The sequence below is a fragment of the Lepisosteus oculatus genome, chromosome 4 (genome assembly GCF_040954835.1).
Source record: "Lepisosteus oculatus isolate fLepOcu1 chromosome 4, fLepOcu1.hap2, whole genome shotgun sequence".
Lineage (NCBI taxonomy): Eukaryota > Metazoa > Chordata > Actinopteri > Semionotiformes > Lepisosteidae > Lepisosteus > Lepisosteus oculatus.
In genome coordinates, this window is record NC_090699.1 from 52159570 (window position 1) to 52176939 (window position 17370).

Below are 17370 nucleotides of genomic sequence, written 5' to 3' on the forward strand. Positions count from 1 at the left end.
GTACTCAAGTATTTACTGAAACAGAGTTTGCAACCATGTCATAAATTGTTTTAGAGAATTAGAAGTTCCTTAAGACATATTGTCCAAAGGAATTGGAATGCACAGAAATGTCTGTCTTCAGGACTTTACATTAGTAGCAGACCTGGGATTTGCCTGGTTTCTTTTTTTGAGTTTGTTTCAGTGTGCTGTGCAAGCAAGGCTTTGTTGGTGCCCCCGGCACATCGCTATAAGGACCAGCAGACCTCGTCTGAACTGGTCTATGTGTTAGTTCAGACAATATCAAGGGTTTACAAGCACTAGATAGTGAATAAAAAACACTAACCATGTAATTCTGGCTGAAATATGCTACTTCACCTAAAAAGTATGGATGATTTCATATTTATTTAGAAGAAATCTCTCTTTAGACTTCAAGAGTGGAAGGAAGATACCCGAGTTTGACATCACATTGGTACAGTACATGCCAACAAATGCAGGAAATGGGTATTCAAAGTTGTGGCAATACACAAACTACAAGTGACAGAAATACCACACCATCTGCCTACTGTGGCATTGTAAACTGAAAGACTTAACACTGGAAGTATAAAGTATAAGATGTGATCAGTCAAGACATGCTATTTAACACTGATGAAAAAAACAAAACAAAGTACACATGAGAACCCGAGAAACTAAAGAATTCCCACCAGTTCAAGGAGCCAGGGTGATGAAGGAGTGGTTTTCAGAATATTAGCATTCTTCAATGGCTGTCCCAGATCTTGATCCCCTTGATCACATGTGAAATGTTCTATTGCACTGCATCAGGTGCAGTTCACTGCTACACACATCGCATGCACAACTGCATCACCTGCTGAGAGCTGAGTGGCCCCATATCTTCACAGCCATCTTTAGACATGTAGAGGAATCAATTACACTTGGACTTACCACCAGAAGTGCCTATTACTATTAGGGCTGTTCTCTAATTGTTTTTATAGGGTAGTGTAGTGACACACACTGTTAAATCAAAGAGAAGTGTGTTTTCATTTTGGAGCTGCTTATCAAGTTGATAAAAATGATTTCGTGTTTTATTGCCCATCTAATACACAGCATTAATATTTTCTGAGATGTTTGAATGGTATATGAAGAGTAACATCCTAGTCTTTTGTTTCTTAGATACTATTGCAGCATAATTTCTCTCTGGTATGACAGAAATATATCATTTTCTGCAACTCTCATATGGGACGATGCCAACAAAATTTCCTGTTATTGACTTGCTCATTTTTAGTTGATTGAGACTCATACCAACCCTGTAGGGAGAACAACAGAGTTAAAATGAAAACCGAATCAATAATCCTGATTTTGGAAATTAAGGGTAGAAGGTCAGAATTCTAAGTCCTACGAAATAGATAATTGATGTACATAATCAATTCTGTCAAATTTAATTTCTTTGTCCATGCCATTTTGGCACCAATAAGAATTTTCTCCAAATTTAGTTTATCATAAGATATCCTTTATTTTGAAATGAGTTTGTCAAAAGGATAGTTAGATAGAAAAAAACAAAAATGTAACAATTGAGAACAGTTGATAGAAATTAAGAAAAATACTTCAAATCTGAAATAGGCAAAATTATCTGTCATATATGCCATGAAATTAATGTTATATTGAAAAAAACAAAACAAATGATAGGCTTTAAATAAGCTTTGAGAATCTGTTCACAATGTTAAATCTATTGATGTTTAGGAAAGAACAATTCTATAATAAAAATAAATAGTTAAATCCATGATATAGTAAATGCATCATGTCCAAAGAATTGGATATTAAGATCACTGACTTTGAATGATCCTGGTCACATTTGTATTGTTCATAATCCTTGGAAGTTAGCTCACACTTTATAGTACTGCTGCCTTACTGATCAACTTTAAAGTTTAATACATGGCTTCCCGTGGTTGATAAATTGTGCTCACCAGCATTTGCAGAGGAGGTCAGGTTCATTTAATACCTATTCAGCTGAGAGTCATATAGTGTGCTTTTAAGAGTACCACTTCATATATTTCATCTTAATCCTTTTAAGTGAAATGGGGGGTACTTGTGCAGTTTTGTAAATTTATTATACCAAGTAATACAATATAAATATGTTGAACCAATAATTTTAGTGGAATCCAAACATTGCCTTTGGCAATGATTTGTACTAGTCTTTTGCTGCTGTAATCCTTTAAATCTCTTTTTCTTCCCGCTCTTGGGAGATATGGTAGCTGCAAAATGTGTAAATATCAACGCCAGAGGATCTTTAGCTGTTTTTTCCTTAGGCAGGGTATCTTGCCTTGAATTTATTTGGATGAATGAATTATTTATTAATCACCAACTGATTTTCCTACAGTTTCAGTTCTGTTTTTTTGCACAGACTGTGAGCGTATTGCAAACCACTGTGGCTTTACTGCCCATTCAACTTTCTGTTTCCACAGATAAAAGACAGCATTTGCAGAGGAAATATTCTGTTCTTTGGTGATTGGATGGGAAAAATCTTTGACCTTGGAAACTGAAGATGTTGTTGCCATGGAAACTGCTAATACTTCTGTCATTCAAGGAGTGCCTTGCAGGTAAAATGTCCCATAAACCGTCTTTGATTCAAGACACAATCTGCATAGTTTTTTTCTTTAGAGAAATATTTTGAATATTTGAAAACTTTTTGACTGACTGCTTCAAAGCAATCCACATGTTTCTGATAGTTGGAAGTTGTTTTGCCTTTTGCCAAGACTGACAGTATCACTTATGTTTTGATCAGCAACCTTGCACACTAAAGACAGAGATGGTAAAAAAAAACCTAAAAGTCTTAAGTGTTACTTAAAGTTTTTGAGCTGATATATTACTGATTGTAATGTCTTAAAACCAACTGCAAGTCCTATTGCTAGTAATGTGGTTTGTTTGCATCACTGACTATATTACGTTAAAGTTATATCTGGATCACAGCTACGGAGAACTTTGTGCAGAATAGGTGTATTTTATTATCAATTATTTGAAAGGGTCATTTTAGAAAACAATTTATATGGGGCTTTATATCAAAATGTAATAGAACTCACTTATTAGAAAAGCACATATCTTGTAAATAGCAAGAATTCTGAAAATCTTTCCTTCATTTCTAGTTTTGATTATGGGCTTGTAAAAAGGAGAAAAGAAGTAAAACTGTTTTTGTTATATAACCTGTTCTCAATGTTGAACCAATGGAGCTATTTTTTCTCAAATTATTAATCAATCATATGCTTCATACACCCTTTGATTTATAAAGTCCCACCATATTCTCATGCGTCGTTGTCATTTAAACCAGAGTTATCAAAGATCTGATGGCTTAATTTGGATTAAAATAATTTCACGCTTTCAACTATAATGGGGCATGAAGCATTATATTACTGTTATTATGAAACAGTGATTTTTCAATACGTTGCTCTTTGCAATGAAATCCCCAGTGGGATTAAACACTGAGCAAGTCTAATTTCTTTCCTCTTTATGTTTCCACCAGTGTTTTTCCACAAGTGTATTTTTTTTGGCTGGAGGTGGTATTATATAGAGTTCCTAGAACACCCACCTACAGTACAACTGTCACTAATTTCCACCCAGTCAGAGATGTAAGTTTCCACGAAAATTTTCATGAAGTAGTAGCTTGTAAAGGGACACAATGAACAGAGGTAGAAGAAAATTTCCTTTAAACTGGGTAGTTTCGTGTGAGAAAGCATTATTAAGCTTCACATGTAGTTACAAAACAGTGTGTTTAGATGTAGTGTTCTATTGTTAAAGAGCTATTAGTGTTACCCCAAGTGTGTTTGTAACAGGCTGAGGACTTTGTTCACTCTTCCTGGCTTTTACCTCTTAGCATTTATCATGCTTTATTTTTCACTTGTGCATTGCTTTGGTTTCCAAAGACCTATAACATTTTGAAATAAACCTTTGAAGAGTTTTATGCATCTAGTGAATTTTAATTTCCCAAGTGTTCCTTTGTTCAATGAGGCGATATCACCTCTTTGTTACTTATGATGCTTAAAACAGAAACCTTTACAGTCGCCTTTGACTGGAGCTAGCTTTCTGTTAGTCCAATAAATGCAGCTTCTCCAGGGATCTGCAGCAATGGCTTATAACAATGTATAGATTAATTTATTGATTTTTGTACCACCATGCACTCTTAAAATTAAAACTTGTATTCCACTCCTATATGATGAATTTATTACTGACGATGCATTTTCATATACACAAATTATAATGAAAAATATATAGCTACATAATGCAGACTTATTTCAATGCATAGTATGCTTCATACTGACATAAACTGACATTTTTCCATACAGTATGTTCCGTAAAAAAAACAAGTGTCTTTTTGTATCAATTGTTGCAATCTGATTGTATAAATTTCCAGGGTATCTTAAACTCTTCTTGTGATAGCTCTTCCTAATTCTACTTCACCGATAGCATGTTCACCCTATCAAACCAGATTTCTCTGTTAAATGTCTTTTACGGTTTATTGCATCTAATTAAGTGCTTCTGTTGCATACACTGAGGTTAATTAATTCTAGAAAATGACATTCTGTTTTTTACGTATAAATCTGTTGAATTTATTGTTCTCAATATGGCGTAAACCCTAAATAAGTTCTCTCAGTTACATGGCAGAATTATTTCAAGTGTGTTTCTTAGGTAAATCCTTAACTTGGATTTAATGAAGACCAATTGCCCTGACCAATTTGTGTTTGGCAAATGTCTCCTAAATTATCTCTGACCTTCAATGTAAAGACATCTATAAAATGATTTTGTTGTGTGTCTTTAGTAGTTTGCAAACTTTAATTGCAAAATAATTACTTATGTACCATGTTCTGTTTCTATTTTGAGTGTCTCTCTGTCTAATTTCATTTAAAAGAATTACATTTTGGGGATCATTTACATTAGAGAAACTTGACTTCATAGAATGTGTTCAGCAATTAAAATAATGTCCTGGAAATATGGCTGATTTCATTACAGTATCTTATTTTTTAATATAAAATCTAAAAGTTTTTAGTACTTAAGGTTTCACAAATCCAAACAATTAAATAAGGTTAAGGCTAAAAGAACAGTTTTAATGAAAAGCTATTTTTAGAAAAAATGTGTTCTCCAGATGCAGAAATTATGTACTGTCTCTTAAATCCAGGACAGACTTGCATTATTGATTGGATTTGGCGGGTATAGTCTAGTTGCTTACAGTTTGCTTCAAACAAAGGCTATCACTTGCACATCACAGATTGCATTTTTTTTTTTTGCTTGAATCTGCAATACGTAAGGAGTTCTCATGCAAGAGAAATATTCTTGTAAGAGGTTACAAGAGTACATGATGAAAGAAACATACAGTAATTCACAGCAAATTCGGGGACATGCATTTTCTTGTTTAGTTGATTTCTTCAACAATGTGACTGTATGCTGAGCTCAGAACAGCATGCTTTTAGAAAAAATTCCCACTGGTACACTTTAGAGGAATAATTAATTTATTATATTTAAAGGACATACACAGAGTTAGAAAGAAGAAGAAATTAAGGGTATATCCCACGAGAGTCCTGTGAGGTAGATCACTGCTTTAGGCAAAGCACAATTTGATTCCCTCGTTAGCATGCTTCTGCACTATTGAACAGTACACTTTGTCCTAGTCAAGGTTACAAACCTGTAAAAAATGTATTAAAAGTAAAAAGGCTAACATGAAGGGACTTTTAATTAAAAGGATATATATTAAAAAGAAAAATTCTACATGTGTGCACAGTTTCACACAGGGAGAGACATGTTCAGATTACAGCAGACATTGATTTGTCTTTTCTGAGTGAAAAGAAGAAATGGGTATAGAATCTTACTGAAACAATGACAATTTATTTTAATTATTTACTTACTTTTAGAGGACTGTATGGCATATAATTTAACTTTTTTACAGGGGATCAAAGTTTTTGTTGGGTCTGTGTATAGAACATTAATATAGTTTGCTATTGTAATTTAGAAATTTGTGAATATTACAAAAATATTTTAAATAATTTTTAAATTATCTTTTTCTTTTTTTATTAGATTATAAATATTGTTTTATACTTTTCGCCAATGAATATGTACTGCACTTCCTGTTGTTAATTTATGTGCATCGTGTCACTTTCTAAACCTTTGTATCTAATTAGAAGAAAATGTTTGAATAGTACATTTAGCATTTCTGTATTGTGCTATGCCATATGCCTTAGTTTCAGGAAACAAAATTAAAATTTTAAACGCATTATGCTTTCTAACATAACCTTTTCAAACTTCTGAAACTCTTTAACACATTTATTTGAATTTGGAAATGTTTTTTCTTTATATTTCTAGTTTCTACCTTTAAAACTTTTTTATTTTTCCTTCACTAGAGAGAAACATATTACATGGACCAGTCTTCACACAAGAACCAAGTGATATAATGTTTCCTTTGAATTCAGAGGATAGTAAGATATTTATAAATTGTAAAGCTAAAGGAAATCCAATACCAACTTATAGGTAAGTCTTCTTCTGTCTAAATTGTATTATTTTATGTAGTATATGTTTCTTTCTGTTTGATTTTGTTGATCTTCTTCATATAAAAAATTGATATAATGTATAAAATATATAATTTTTAACACAGCTGGTTTTGGTTCAAATTGTCTTGATGTGGGTTTATGGTAAACTTAAGCCCATGCTTGCTTTAAACATGTTTTTTTTTCCCATGTTGTGACAAGCGTTTTATTTTCAATTTTTTTGCAAGTGTTTTAAATGGAGATGAGCATTTTTTATCAATGTTTTGTAAATTTGTAAAAATGGTGTATAATATTTGCTACATTTTTATTAATCACTTAATCAATGTAAAAGGAAACTTTATGGATGAAGTGACAATACCTGTAGTTCTTATTTAATTTTGCTGAGCTGGTTATCATTGAACCGACTCTATAACTACTAATGCAGTACAAAGGCCATCTAATTACATTACAGACCTTTGCATCTTCATAAGTTTTTTATTCCTGATCCTGCATTTTATTTTCTATATAAATAAAAAAGTATTAGAATTGTTGTAACTGAAAGAACAAAGCCTAGGTTGTTGTCAAACATTAAAGATGACCCTGCAATATAATACTTTTTCTTTCATCTAGATGGAAGTTTAATGGACAAGACATTGAAACAGACATGGACTATAGCTATCACTTGGTTGAAGGTAACCTGCTGATAAACACCCCAGATGCAAGCAGACATGGAGGAATCTACCAGTGTATAGCAACTAACACCTTTGGAACCATTGTTAGCAGAGAAGCAAAGGTGCAATTTGCATGTAAGTCAACAATTATAGTCTAAATTTAACCAGATTATTTTAACTCTAATTCTTTAGGCTTCTGAACTTAATGAAATGAGGAGTTACTCTGCTGTGGTAGCTTTTTAATGGCTATGGCTATGACTTCATCTGGCCCCTTGGCAACACAATTGGTACATTGCAAAGTTGTCACTCTGAACATTACTATTGAATTTAATATTCAGGTATTTAAAATAGCTGTAATAAACTTGTACAGAGTTACTTTTTGAAAGAAGCTCTGACAGTGCTGTGTGGGAGGTGCCGTGTAAAAAAATAAATGCCCCAGGTGAGGGGACGGGAGCAATGGTGTGAGGTTAGCAGGAATCATAAATAATACAAAAAGAAGTGAAAAATAAATAAAAGGGCAAAACAAAACTGTGTGCCTCAGTGTCTCGTGATCTCCAAGGCTGGGCTTACCCACTTTAACAGGGTCCAGCCTGGGGAAAAAAAAAGAATCGCTAGCACAGCGGCAACCGGACTAGACTTACCCTATTTAGAGGGGTCCAGTCTGGTTGAGCATAGTACGTAAGGCAAAAACAAAACAAGAACTTTGTCTGTGAAAAAGGTGTGCCTGCTCCAGTGAGAATACGTGATGGGACAGGCAAAAAGAAAAAAAGACAAAGAATTCCTTATGCGGGTGCAATCCTCTCTGGGACTGTTGGTATAAAACTCCCCCTTCCAGGGGTGGCCCTGCTCGTTCCATTGGAGGGTGCCCGGTGTGCATTTATAGGACCTGCCCAGCTGTGGCTCATCATCTAGAAGCTGGGACAGCTGGGACTACAAAGGCGAGGCGTCGCCCTTCTACCAGGGCTCCGCCTCGACACTGGGCATGCCCCCCCATAACGCCACAGAGCTTTGAAAATTAAAAAAATAAAAATTCACATAATCTATGTTACAATGGAAACAAAAGACTGCTTTGCCAAATTTTCAATTAATTTCTGATTGAAAAGTGTTTGTCTTAAGGACACTATGGAAACTAGGTAGTGTACCTCACTGAAAGGGTGATTAACTACTTAATTTACCCCTTATTCATTTGCTCAATTTTGTATTTTCCCAGTTTTAGTTCTTAATTCTTAATATAGAAAATACTGATTGCAATTTACTTGTTTAAAAAAAGAATCCCTAAAGTAGAAATAGTGGTGGGTTTCAATAGATACTTTATTGATCCCTTAAGGGAAATTGCAGTGCAACAGCAGCTTAACACAGCAACAATGTAACGAATGATACAATTATAATAATACAATAAATACAATACAATCAGTACAGTGAGAAGTGCACTATGAAGAGTTACTCACAGTCCAGAACACACAAAGAACAGAACAGTAGACAAAAAATCATATTGGACAATATAAATATAAATATATAAATGTATTGCAGAATATATTGCCCAAAAACAGTTTTAAACTGGAAAAAGAAAGAAAAAGAACAGATGTATCAGTTTACTGTTCAGTCAAGAAACAGGTCACTGTCAATATTGCCTCTGCCCAGACGCAAGGTGGATGCGTTGTACAGTCTTATGGCAGAAGGCAAGAATGACCTCCTGTAGCGCTCCCTGTCGCACCGTGGATGGATCAGTCTATTGCTGAAGGTGCTCTTCATTTCCACAAGCATGTCTTAGAGGGGATGGGAGACGTTGTCCATAATGGCATCTTACTACATACATTGAAGGACCTGAGCCTCCTCAAGAAGTAAAGTTGGCTCTGACCCTTCTTGTAGATGGCCTCGATGTTCTTAGACCATTCTAGTCTATCGTCGATGTGCACTCCCAGGTACTTGTACGAGTCCACCATCTCCACGCCATTCCCATGGATGTAGATAGGAATAGTTTTGACCATTTTCCTCCTGAAATCTACCACTAGTTCCTTCATCTTTGTTACATTCAGTCGCAGGTGGTTCTCCCCACACCACTCCACATAGCTGCTGACCAGTCCTCTGTACTCTTCCTCCTGCCCACCCTTGATACATCCCACAATTGCAGAGTCATCTGAGAACTTCTGCAGGTGTTATGACTTTGAGTTGTATTTAAAGTCCGAAGTATAGAGGGTGAAGAGGAACGGAGAAAGAACCATCCCCTGAGGATCCCCTGTGTTACTTACTACCTGTTCAGACACACAGTTCTGAAGTCTCACAGACTGTGGTCTACCTGTCAGACAGTCAGTGATCCAAGAGATCATGGAGGCAACGACTTGCATGTCCTCCAGCTTCCTCCTTAGAAGTAAGAGCTGGATAGTATTGAAGGCACCGGAGAAGTCAAAAAACATAATCCTTACAGTGTTGCCGGCCTTGTCCAGGTGTGAGTAGGCCCTTTGCAACATGTAGATGATTGCATCCTCCAAGCCAACACTGGGCTGGTTGGCAAACTGTAGGGTGTCCAGTGATGAACTAACCAGGGGTCTCAGGTGGGATAAGACCAGCCTCTCCAGTGCCTTCATGACATGAGAAGTCAGTGCAACTGGTCTGTAGTCATTGAGGACTACAGACCTTCTTTGGTACGAGTCTGGAAGACATCAGGCACGATGTCTTCCAGAGCACAGGGACTTTCTCCAAGTGCAGGCTCAGATTGAACAGTCGCTGGAGCACTCCACTCAGCTGATCAGCACAAGCCCTCAGAACTCTGGACAAGACATTATCTGGTCCTGTAGCCTTACCCTGGTGCAGCCTCTTCAGCTTCCTCTTCACCTGGTCAGCCGTGATGGTCAGCCTGGCCTGGGGGATGGTGTTCATAGCACTGTCAGTGCTGCAGGTGTTAATGGCAGAGGTGTTGGAGAGTGGCAGCTGTGAGGGATGGGGGGTGAGTAGCTGTTGGGGGTTGTAGCTGAAGGTGGTCATGATTGTGGGGGGATGGAGGAGGTGTTGGGCAGTCGCAGCTGTGAAGGGTTAGGGAGCGTGTGGCTGTGGGGAGATGGATGTTGAGCCACAGAGGGCCCTGAATCAAACCTGTTTAAAAACTGGTTCAACTCGTTGGCCATCTCCAGGTTCCCCTCTGTTGCAACCCCAGCCTGTTTGAAGCCAATGATCTCTCTCATGCTACTCCATACATCCCTCACCCTACTCCTTTGTAGCTTGTCCTCTACCTTCCTCCTGTAGGCTCTTAACTTCTGCTTTAGTTCCCTCTGTACCTTCCTTATCCCCCCCTCCTATAGGCTCTCTTCTTGTCATTCAGAAGAGCCTTAAGGTCACTGGTGATCCAGGGTTTATTATTGGAAAAGCAGTGTACGTCCTTGGTGGGGATGTTGTTGTCTACATAGAAGTTAATGTAGTCAGTGACACAGCCCACCATGTTGTCTATGTCATCCCCATGTGGTTTGCACAGCAAATCCCAGTCAGTAGCCTCCAAAGCACCATGTAGACCCTCCATAGCCTCCTGAGACCATCTCCTCACAGTCCTCATTGTTGCAGGTTGGCGCTGGACAATAGGCATGTATAGTGGTGAAAGCAAGACAAGGTTGTGATCTGATCTGCCAAGGGGGGGAAGGGCTGTGGAATTATATGCATCCTTAGCATTGGCATATAATAAGTCCAGTGTTTTGTTTTCTCTGGTCAGGCACTTAACAAACTGGTGGAAAGTAGGCAAAGTGGTGGAAATAGAGAAGTGGTTAAAGTCCCCTGAAATAGCTATATATATATAAGCGCTAGGGTGCTTTGTTTGTAGCCTGGCTGTGACTGTGTGTATGACGTCACACACTGCCTCTGCGTTTGCTGTGGGTGGAATGTAAACAACAACAAAGATGGCACATGTAAACTTCCGCCAACCAGTTCAATGTCCGGGTTACAGAAGCATTCCTTAACATGAATATGTCCAGGATTACAACATCTTATACCTTTGTCTCTTAAATTTTTTGTTTTTGTCAGTTTTATATCATCAGATATTATCCCTGGAAAAACTACTTTTTTGCGGTATCAGTTACAAAAAATGCTATATTTCGTTCTTGAAAAGAGGTCATGCTACCTGACTCTACTGACAAAAGGCTTCTGCATTTAAATCAAAACTATAAAACTATTATAGTTTTATGTATTCTACTTGTAAATAGGTTACACATATACAGTGCAAGTCCATATTTTCAGTAAACAACCATTTGACTATAATACATATTGTATTTAAAAAGATGTTTCAGTACCTCCTATTGTACCAGAGACACACTGTGAGTTTGTATTACCATTAAATGTGTGACAGCTTCTCCCCAACTCAGCTTTAATTTGATACCCTTAGCTAAAACTGTATCACCCAAGTATATTTTGCTCCAGCTGGAGTCTGAAATCCTATTTTGAAAGTGTGTTTTTCAAAGGTTGAGCTGTGAAATCTCCTTCCCCAGTATCTTCAGCTATGAAAATTTAATGTATGACTCAGCCATCAAGCTCTCCTGTGTTGTAACTGAAAAAAGTCCTGTGTAAACACATCTATTTTCAACATCCCTCAAGCTGACGTTCTTAATTAGCTTCTTCCCTAAAGCAGATTTTCTGTGCTAAATAATAATAAAATAGGTGAAAAAAGCAGTGCCACTTGAGGTACAGGTTCATTGTTTACATCAGTGTATTACCACTGATGGTTAATACTGCATTAATCATAAGGCATTGATATTTTATAAAATGGATAGTGTGTCCATATTTCTGAGGTGATTCATGAATAAATACATTTTATTTTTTTTCTATTTACTCAGAGGCATTAGATGACAAACCTTTTTAAATGTATTTTCATTAAACTCAAAGGTCTGATAAATGCCAGTTGAGTAAAGTATTTAACATTTTCTGTGATGTACCGTACTGCATATCTAGACATCCCTAAAATTATACAGTATATTGAGACATCTTATGTTGTACAGATGGGAGTTTGTAAAAGAGTTACAGGGTCATTTTCAAGGCTTCTTTTTCTCTTTTAGTTCTGTAAAAAGAAACAAAAGCATTGAAAGATGTCCTGTAAATGTATCAAATATGTTAAAACATATAAAAAGTGTCCATTTTATGTGAAAGAGAAACTGTTGCCATGGATAGAACCTGGAAGGACAAGTTTTAAAATCATCTGGGCCATACAGTATGTTTCATATAACCAGTTTCTGATAACCACAATGCTCTTTAATATAATGTAAACAAATGTGCTCCCAAAGCTATTTATTATTAGCTTTCACTGCAGTAATATCATGTTTTGACAGAACTTAACAAAACAGATTACGTCGTAACCATCAGTAAAAGCCTGCTTTTGTAGAAGCTCAAGAAACGTGTGCAATGTGATATACAGATCAACTCTTTCCCTTTTTGAAAATGTTATATGCTCTAAAGCAGAACTATATAGTATGAACACTGGGATTGATAATATTTGCTAATATACATGTAGAAGTATTTAAATACAAGAAATGAAAATACCGATGCAGTCACTCAGATTGCACACACAATAAGTATTGGGTGTACAATGATTTCAGCTATTTGAAGTCTTAAAAGCTGCAAGCTCTTTTATTTTACCTGACACCTGAAATAGAAGATTTAATATCCATACATTTTGAATAATTGCTTAGTAAAATACAGAGTGGTGAGCTGGAGCCTAAGCAAGCAGACAAAGGTTGCAAGGCAGGATACACACTGGACAAGACGCCAGTTCCTCACAAGCTGCATGAGCACACACACTCATACAGACAATATGGAACATTTAATAACCTAGACAGCATGCCTTTGGACTGCGGGAAAAATATGTGGAGGGCCCAAAAGGCCACAAAGAGAACATGCAAAGTCCACACAAGAGGTGCTCAAGGCTAAAATCAGTCCTACAACCCAGGGTTATAAGGCCATAATGCTAGCTACTCTGCCACCATAGTTAGTGCATACAGTATGAGGAGATAAAAATACAATTCTATTGAATATATTTACATATATTTTAATTAAATGTATTTTTCCATTTTCCAGGGTAGAAGACAGATATGTATTTTAGGTTACAGTAGATAAAATGAGAGGAAAAGTGTTAAATTCCAAACACTGTCTCAGTTTGAGACATCCAAGTAATAACTTCCAAATATTAATTTCCCAAAGAACATAGGACATGAAGTTTGAGAGTTTGAATGACTGACGTTGTGTGAGAAAACTGCCTTTTGAACAATAAAAAAACGGCACACTAATAATCTTCTGACATACAAGATGACATGTTTCATAAATGAAATCAGAAAATTCAACCCACAGGATCCATCAATGGGGTTTACAGAAGAGATCAAAGTCAGACTAAGGTCAAACATACTTTAATAAAATGTGTTATGACTACTTTTTTAACTTGATATTTGCTTTGTGCCTTTTGGGATGTGGTTATATTTTAGAAGGCTGTGATCCCAAATGCAATTTATTTCTCAAGCATGTTAAATGGTATATTGATGTTTAATGAAAATGGAATCCTTCCCTTTAGAGAGAAAGTTATTTTCAGTATTGTACCTATATTCTGTACTGATGCATAAAAGAAACAAGACACTCCAACAAAATATAGATATCAAACAACCTTACAAAAATGTGAACAAAAATCATGTTCAAATTTCAATAAGAAACATGACACACTGTCAGAATGAAAACATTACAAAATTACGATTGTGTACAAACCTGCCTAAGCATTAAACACAAACCTGTCAGTATTGACTCATAGACCTGATCAGCCTCTGGACAAACTGCTGTAGGATATTTTGAAGCTTATCCGGCACAGCTGCAGCCAGCTGGCCAGTCGAGGCTGCTTCCTGTTAATCGCTTTGGTGGGTTGGTCTTACAGATTTTCTGCTCCACTCAGATCAGGAGAAACACCTATCTGGCAGGACCTCAGCATCATTTGCCTGAAGTAAAGCCATTGCAATAGAGTACTAACATTGTGCATTGTATGGATATATACTGTCCTCCTTAGTTCTTGACCTGAGCAATGCACCTGTCAACATCACCACACTCACCATGATGTCTCCAGATACATCGTCTTTTGTGAGAGCTGATAATTCACAACCTCCTTAAACTGCGCTTCTCACCCTTAAGGTCTCATCCCCATTTGGTGCTGCAAAAAGAGATGGGGACAGGTATTGTAGCCTCTTAGTATGACAGCTGTATAACAGCAAATACTCTTCAGATTATGACACCTTAAAATTATTTTCAGTTTATTTTCTTATATACTGTATACCTGTGATTTTACTGAATATGATTAGAAATATTCTTGGTATATAAAATAGCCGTATGTGTATAGGAAGCTATAGAAATGCAATCCTGATAATGAAAGATTATCAGAACCTGAATCGTGATACAGATAATGACATCGTACTTTTATTACCTATTGGTACAGACATATATACACGGTATTGCACTTTTTCTTCAAGGCAGCTATTGAGCTATTTTTAATTAAAAGCAGCAAACTGCAGACATAAATTACAGGTGAATATAGCAGACCCTGTTGCTCCTGGACCATCAACAGTTTCAGCATAGAACAGCTGACTCAAAATACCATTTTCATTTCTTTTTAAAACTGCACAAAAACATGTTATGATCTGCTTTGAAAAATAATTCTGTGAAACCCCTTCTAAAAATGTTTAATGCTTTTTGTTAAATTGTTAGTGAGGATTTGTACATTTATGTGCCCAAAGTTTCCCTAAATTATAAATAGAATGAAACACTGACAGGAGAGGTTAAACACTCCACCTTTTAGCATGAGGCTGTAGTGACATGGCCTATTATTTCACTTAGAATTAAGTGTTAAAGATTTCTAATAGTCTTTCTGGGCCTTGACTAAGCAGCACCAGGCCTGTTGGCATGATGGCCCAGGAATGTAAAGAGGCTCTTTGTGATCTCAGCCACAGAATGACTTAGTTAGTGGTCTTTGTGTATGGGAAAGTAAGAAAGCTGAGTTTGTCTTTTGGATAATGGTCTTCCCCAGGATAGTGATGATCTAAATTCCCATGATGGATGTCCACTGCTGGCACCTGGATGTGTAGCAGAGAGCCATAGGCACATCTGGACCTCAAAGTCAAAGGCACAGTCAAACACCCAAAGGTAGATCCACCAATAAGTGATCAGCGTGGTGCGTACCAGAATTAAACCTGATAGCATCACAACCACCAACTGGACATGTCAGCCGTATAAATTGTGACCCAACACATTTTTGCCAGTTAACCACTGACTACTAAACTCCAGAATATCCAAGCATGTTCTGAAAAGCCATAGCCTGAATGAATTCAGTTCTCATGTCTACCTTGTGGCTAGACCTCAAGAAGACAAACAGTGCACAGACTGTTTCAAAGACCAAGGTCAGCAAGATGCTACATTGACAGTGCTGCCTGAGCCCCAGCGCAAGTCAAAAGCTCTATCTCTCTCTACTCTGTCTGCACCTGGACCCTCCCAACACAGAGAAGCTGCAAGTCGGATCAAGGACCAGTCGAGACTAGCTCTGGCTTACCAGCCTGAAGTTTAACTCATCAAGGACATTTGGACAACAGACCTTATTAATCACAACTTAATTCTTAATAAATTTGCTATGATTCTAATAGAGCGTTTGATGTTTAGTTCACAATAGTAAATGCATATTTACTTGGGTCTGAAAATATTAATGTGATTTAGTTATATGAGACTGATAGAACTGTCACAGATATCAGAAGGGACGAACTGTGGAATGGCAGGAGAACGGAAAAGACCCTATATTTATTCTTATTAAACGTATTTATGCTTTTAATTTTTACTGCTGTTATATAAATCTAATAATTGTGAAATTAAACTTCAGATATAAACCAACATTATTCAAACCTGAATTAAGTGAATTTTAAATGAATACATTTTGATGGTACAACACACCTCCATTACAATTAAGCATTAATGATCAATACCTTTGTGTTATTGAATCTTATTGTTTTTAGCTGCTTTGTCAACTGTGGATTTGTCTTTTTAGTGACAATTACAGTATCCTGGAAGAAACGGTTAACAATTTCTATCATCATCATCACCAGATACAGAAGCTGCTCAAGTGATCATGAAAAAGCCCTGCATACCATTGGTCATTACTCTGACAGTACAGTGAAATCTACTGTTGATTAAGAGTATGACCCTATAACTCACAGTTACTGAAAAACAGACCAATGAATTCATGCTCATCTGTCATGAGGGCAGCTCATTGTCAACAATAGGTTGTTTTCAGACTTTGATCTTGTTATTAAAACGTAAAAAACTAAATATATGAGTAAAAATATTAATGCCAATAATAATAATGATAATAATAATTCAGTTATGTCCAAATTGGGCCATCATGAGAAAAGTTTTGTATTCTAGCCCAGAGAAAATGGTGATTTTTTTATCCTAGATTTCAACTGGAAGGCCCCATGAATGTTAAAATGGCATTTAACTACAGTTCTAATGAGACACAAGGATGTTTTACTCTTGGCAATACCTTGCTCTGCAGCCACTGCAATATGAAAACCATCATACAGATGGATCAACTGTGATGTGATGGTCCCAGACTGGTGTGGTGACTGTTTACCTTCCAGAACATGACCTGTCTCTCACAAAGCCTGGTTTCTCAGGACTAATCTGTTGCTTGTTAAAACAGAACATCTCATTCTCCTGACACCTTCTGTCACACACAGGTTGCTTTTAGTCATGCTGATAGCAACCAAGTGGTATTCATTACTAAAGGGCATGTTTCTACCTTTTACTGTTCTTGTACTAATTGAAATACGATCATCAGCTTTTCAAATCATTGAGCTCAATATATATGTTTTTAATCCAATGGAACAGTACTATTCCAATAATCAACAAGCCTATAGTATCTGGTGACTAAAATGTAAATTACATTATGATTGTTCACAAAAATCTTTGAATTTAAAAGAGAGTTTTGCCTTTTTTAATTGTTAGTGAGGTAAATAACATTCCTGAACATCTTGGTTTCATTTTTATTTTTAATAATTGTATCTGAATTTTATGTGACAAAGCATTGATTAAATTCCAACTGCTAATATTCTGTAGGTAAAAGGTTGTAGGATACTTTGTAGGGTATTTTGGAAGGTGCAATCCAGTATGCTAAAAGTCAATAAACTGAAAGGGGCTACAGATTACTGGCATAAGTATCATTGAGTCGGTGAAGACAAAAA

At 36.4% G+C, this 17370-nt stretch overlaps 1 protein-coding gene across 2 annotated transcripts in view; it reads left to right on the forward strand.

The window, feature by feature from the left end:
- LOC102683721 (contactin-4) overlaps positions 1–17370 on the forward strand; it is a 137083-nt gene that overhangs the window by 77023 nt on the left and 42690 nt on the right. For both annotated transcript variants that reach the window (XM_069189364.1, XM_069189365.1), the window contains exons 2-4: positions 2436–2570; positions 6354–6480; positions 7107–7282. In XM_069189364.1, the coding sequence (XP_069045465.1) occupies positions 2516–2570; positions 6354–6480; positions 7107–7282 (358 nt within the window). In that variant the 5' untranslated portion in view covers positions 2436–2515. The remainder of the gene's footprint in view (positions 1–2435; positions 2571–6353; positions 6481–7106; positions 7283–17370) is intronic.